Here is a 5,177-nt window from a genome sequence, read left to right as displayed (position 1 = left end):
GTCTACAGGAGGAGGACTTCCTGGACCTCCTGAGGTCCATCTTCCCCCTGTTGGCTCACGGTGAACCTTTTGAGCTCTTTGTAACATCTACAAGCAGAAAACTTGAGCCTCTGAGAGTTAAACCTGTGACTCCAGAGGAGATCCACAGGACCATAACATCCAGCGGGAACAAAGCACTCTATATCCAGCTGAAGGTTGTTGGACTCTTGGTTCTTCTGTTAGTTTCATTTTCTCTGCTTCCAGTCAACATTCAGACCTRTAACTGTAAGAATAATCCATAAAGACAGATGAGTTTAGTTGAACAGCATCAAGTCCAACATGGAGGGATCAGATTTAGATATTTGATCAGTTTTAAGACTCTTTTCTGTTCCTCTGTCTCCATTTGGACACCAGGTTCTAATAAAACCCACTTTAAGTGTTTGAAGCTGAATCTGATGTTGAAGAAGTTTTAAGGAGGACTTGAATCCTCAGATCTTTAAAACCAAACCTTACAAATCTCTAAAGGTTTAATTTGTGGTTGTGGAGAAATAAAAAAAAACGTATTTATGGAGAATCTTTTTCAGAAAAAAGAAGAGGACCAAAAGACTGAAGACCCTCATGGTTCACCCAGAACCACAGACCCTCCAGCTCCTGATACTGAAACTGAGCTTCAAACCAGGTAAAAAGTTTGATTAAAGTTATAAATGTTAAAATATTATCTATATTATATTATGTTGCTMCCCATGAAGAAACAGAGCCTGAGGACCCTGGGTCAGACTCTCCAATCTCTGGTGCTGAGGTCACTGAGGTGGTTAAAAAGCTCCTCAGAAGCTAGATGCCAGGGGTGGWTGAGATTTGCCTGGAGTTCCTTAAGGCTCTGGATGTTGTGGGGTTGTGTTGGTTGAGGTGACTCTACAACATAGCGTGAACATCAGGGGCTGTTCCCCTGGATTGGCAGACCAGGGTGGTGGTCCCCCTATTTAAAAAGGGGGACCGCAAAGTGTGTTCCAACTATAGGGGATTACACTTCTGAGCCTCCCTGGTAACGTCTATTCAGGGGGTCCTGGAGAGGAGAGTCCGTCGGATAGTCTAATCTCGGATTCAGGAAGAGCAGTGTGGTTTTCGTCCTGGTCATGGAACACTGGACCAACTCTACACCCTCAGCAGGGCCCATGGGACTTTAACCAGTCTACATGTGTTTTGTGGACTTGGAGAAGGCGTTCGACCGTGTCCCTCGGGGACTCCTGTCGGGGGTACTCCAGTAGTATGGGGTGCTAGGCCCGTTGATACGGGCTGTTAGGTCTCTGTACGACCGGTGCCCAGCTTGGTCTACATTGCCGGTAGTAAGTRGGACTTGTTTCCAGTGAGAGTTGGACTACGCCAAGGTTGTCCTTTGTCACCAATTCTGTTCATAACTTTTATGGACAGAATTTCTAGGAGCAGCCAATGTGTTGAAGGGATCCTTTTTGGTGACCTTAGGATCACATCTCTGCTTTTTGTGGATGATGTGGTCCTATTMGCTTCATCAGATCTTGATCTCCAGCTCTCACTGGAGCGGTTCACAGCCGAGTGTGAAGCGGCCGGGATGAGGATCAGTGGGATGAGGATCAGTGTCTCCAAATCTGAGACCACGGTCTTGAGACAGAAAAGGGTAGATTGACAGACGGATTGGTGCTGTGTCTGCAGTGATGTGGGTGCTGTGATATCACTCCACCCCCTCCACACACATTGTAAGTGGGATGATTTTAATTTTTCTGAAATATTAAAACAATTAGTAACGTTTATATWTTTTAATAATTTGCCAAATGATTCTCACAGCTATTTTTTATGTGTTAAACATTTGGGTAAAAATGTTGCTAATTGGCAGTGGTGGGCACCATTCRTAGTAATTGGTCAAAGCAATCAGCCAACGGTGTTAGAGACTCAGAAATGATTTAAAGATGTTATGCTGATGAAGACTGACATCTAGTGGTCAACTGGAGCAACTGTGCTTTCATTTCCCGTCACAAAACAAATCCGTCATGTACCCAAGAATGCATCGCTTCAGTTTTCCAATAAACAGTTTTAAAATTTCTTTATTGATGCTTCTTTAACGAAAAACCTACAACAAACAAAAGAAAAAGACAAAGAATCAGCCGAACTAGCAATCCTCAACAACTTTTTAATTTTTACACCAGGAGCCAAAGGTCTGTTTCAGGAAATCACATCCCCAGCAATCGGCGGTTGTAGAATTAAGTTGTAAAAGAGTTCATACACTGCTAGTTGGCAGTGTTGTGRATATATTTTACATTGTTGCCAGCTAGTATGTGTCAAATATAACCTGCGCTTTAAAATTAGTTTCCGCTTCTTTTTCTATGGCATAAGCGGTTTTGAAGTTGCAGACCTAAATATTTTCATTAGCGGTTTAAAAATTGCGGAGCTAATTTTTGGGTTAGCGCTGCCCACCACTCCTAATTGGGTTTTTCTCCATTTGCGTTTATTGTGAAGTTGGTCTAAAATTTCATTTCAAGTGGCATTAAAGAGGTCTTAAAAAGTCTTTAATGTAACTTACCTTAAACTGTCGGAACCCTTTATAATCATATTATATTTATTCTCTTTTTTGCAGCTCTGTTGAAGGTGTAGACAAAACCAAAAGAAGAAGAAATCCATTGAATGGCTCAACGTCACAAGAACAGGACCTGGAAACCGATGAGGAGGAAACAGGGAACAACATGGACTCCTGCAACGACACAGAGTTTGATCCAGGCTTTGAACAACAGATACCTAACAAAACTAGAAGAGGGAAGCATAAGAAGAGGACAGATAAGACAGAGAGAAGTAGAGAGTCTTGTAAAGTATGTGGAACCTGGTACTTTAATCTGGGGGCTTTAATCAGACACGTTTGGACTCACGTGGATGAGAAGCAGGATGTTTGTGGCATCTGTGGAGAGAAATCTGAATTTGAGGAAAAGTTAAAGGAACATCTCGAAAATCACCAAGAGGTTCACAGATGTTCTGACTGTGGGAAGATTTTTGTCAAAGAAATTAGTCTGAAGAGACACATGAGGAAACACACAGGTCAGTTTAAATGTAACATTTGTAACAAAACCTTCACTCTGAAGTCTGTTCTGGATGATCATCAATGGGTTCATGAGGAAAATAAACCTCTTAAATGTGACGTTTGTATGAAAACATTTGGTGTGGAGTTACATCTTAAAACTCACATGAAGATACACACCAAGGAAAACAAATACATCTGTGACATCTGTGAGAGATGTTTTGATAATCGCAGCACGATGACCCAACACCGAGCTGTCCACTTTGAGGAACGGCGCCTGGTCTGTAAAGTCTGTGGGAAACGGTTTAAATTTCACAGCTGTCTGAGGACTCACATGAAGATCCACACAGACAAAGATAGATCGTTTCTCTGCCACATCTGCTCAAAAACCTTCAGATTAGAATCAATATTATTAAAACATCTGAAGATCCACGGTGGGGAGAAACCATATGTCTGTGACGTGTGCGGTAAAAGATTTATGTTCAGTGGAAACCTGAAAACACACATGGCAGTCCACAGCAATGAGACACCATATAAATGTTCAGAGTGTGGACGTCTCTTCAAACTCAAGTACAAGCTGAAACTTCACATGTTCCTCCACTCAGGAGTCAAAAACTTTGTCTGTAGGGTCTGTGGGAAAGCCTGCTCTCGACAGGGATACCTGCGAGTCCACATGAGGACCCACAATGGAGAGAAACCCTACAAGTGCACCCTCTGTGACAAAGCCTTCACCCAGAGCCACTGTCTGAAGACACACATGAAGAGCCACCAGACTGAAGAAAACCCAGTCCCTGATACCCAAACCAAAGAAAACCCAGTCCCTGATACCCAAACCAAAGAAAACCCAGTCCCTGATACCCAGACCAAAGACAACCCAGTCCCAGGTCCATCAGAGTCCTTCATTACTCTGTACGCTGAACCTCCACAACAAACTCTTTTTGATGAGGAGCAGCAACTGTTCTCTGAGCTCGTCTCAGACGGCTGAGCTCCTCACACTGAGTCTGTAACAAATTTCTACCTCTTTCTCTATCAAATGACTGATGCCACAGCTGATAAAGTATTAATATTAATACAGCATTACTTCACAAATAACCAGAATATCTCTTTACTGTTAGTAGGTGTACGSGTCACCTCGAGTCAAATTATCAAGGAACTGTCTTGGACTCTCAGTCCTCTGATGAGCCTTCGAATGGATAAAAACTCTGTTCCTTTGTTCTGGTTTTGATGTGTGCATGAGTGCTGACATTGTTCAGTTCTGTMGAACTGTGTCTGATTTGAAGGCTTTTGCCTTTCATGTTGGATGGGGTCTGCTTGTGGTGACCCCCCTTTTTGTGTGAGATTGTTGTTCTCAGATTGAGGAGAATTAGTGTGTTTTAAGCATTAAGTTTTTGATTTGTTCATCTTTTTCAGCGAGTTTTTTTGTAACTCCTGGTTTTGCTGTTTTAAATCATGGTCTTGTAGTTCAGGATCATCCTCATACTGCCGTATGAGGTTTCTGTTTTCTTCCATTGTTTCAGTGTGTTGAAAACATGTGATTGTCATTTGTGCTATTTTTAGCTGTCCATCATGGATTGCTGTTTTAGCTTGTATGAGGTCCTGCGTTCTAGCTTCTTTTCCAGTTTGCACTTCCTCTTTTAGTTTGTTTATTTGGGCTTCCTGTTTGTTTATTTTGAACTTTTTTGCTCTTAAACAAAGATTAGCTTTCTTTAACTGAACTGTGGTCAGCCTTAGCTTAGCTTCCATCAGGTATGTTAATTTTGCTAGCATTTTTGACTATTGTCATCGTTTAGCACTTCTTGGGCTAACTGTGACGTTTGATTCATGAGGTCCTCAATGTTTATTTTTTCCATTTTCCTTTGAAAACCTGGAAACATCGTGTTGGACAGTTCGTACATAACTGTCTCAAGTGTATTCTCAGAGGCTRGTCCCTCTGTTTCAGAACTGGACATATATGAATATGAGTCTGAATCCATTCTGCAATTAAATGGATTATTTTATTTAATAGTAGTTGCTATGGCAATATTTATTTAACAAAGACAGAAATGCGTGGTCCAAGAATGAAGGTACTCCGTGAGATGATCAGCTGAGTTTTATTGCAACAACAGGAAACCCAGAGAACAGCCTGGCCTGTCTCTGTGCCTCTGCTTCTCTCTGTCACTGT

The 5,177-nt window shown here is 41.9% G+C and overlaps 1 protein-coding gene across 1 annotated transcript; it reads left to right on the top strand.

Annotated features, from left to right (window-relative positions):
- LOC106530988 (gastrula zinc finger protein XlCGF57.1) lies at positions 1–5,073 on the top strand (the record flags this gene model as incomplete). Its single annotated transcript, XM_014026730.1, is given in 3 exon segments — positions 1–194; positions 564–658; positions 2,585–5,073. Coding segments are annotated over 3 exon segments (1,706 nt in total), but the record flags the coding sequence as incomplete, so codon positions are not given.
- Between the last annotated feature and the right edge of the window lie 104 nt (positions 5,074–5,177).

The sequence above is a fragment of the Austrofundulus limnaeus genome, unplaced genomic scaffold, assembly GCF_001266775.1.
Source record: "Austrofundulus limnaeus strain Quisiro unplaced genomic scaffold, Austrofundulus_limnaeus-1.0 Scaffold585, whole genome shotgun sequence".
In the NCBI taxonomy this organism is placed as follows: domain Eukaryota; kingdom Metazoa; phylum Chordata; class Actinopteri; order Cyprinodontiformes; family Rivulidae; genus Austrofundulus; species Austrofundulus limnaeus.
This window is presented reverse-complemented; position numbering and strand designations above follow the sequence as displayed.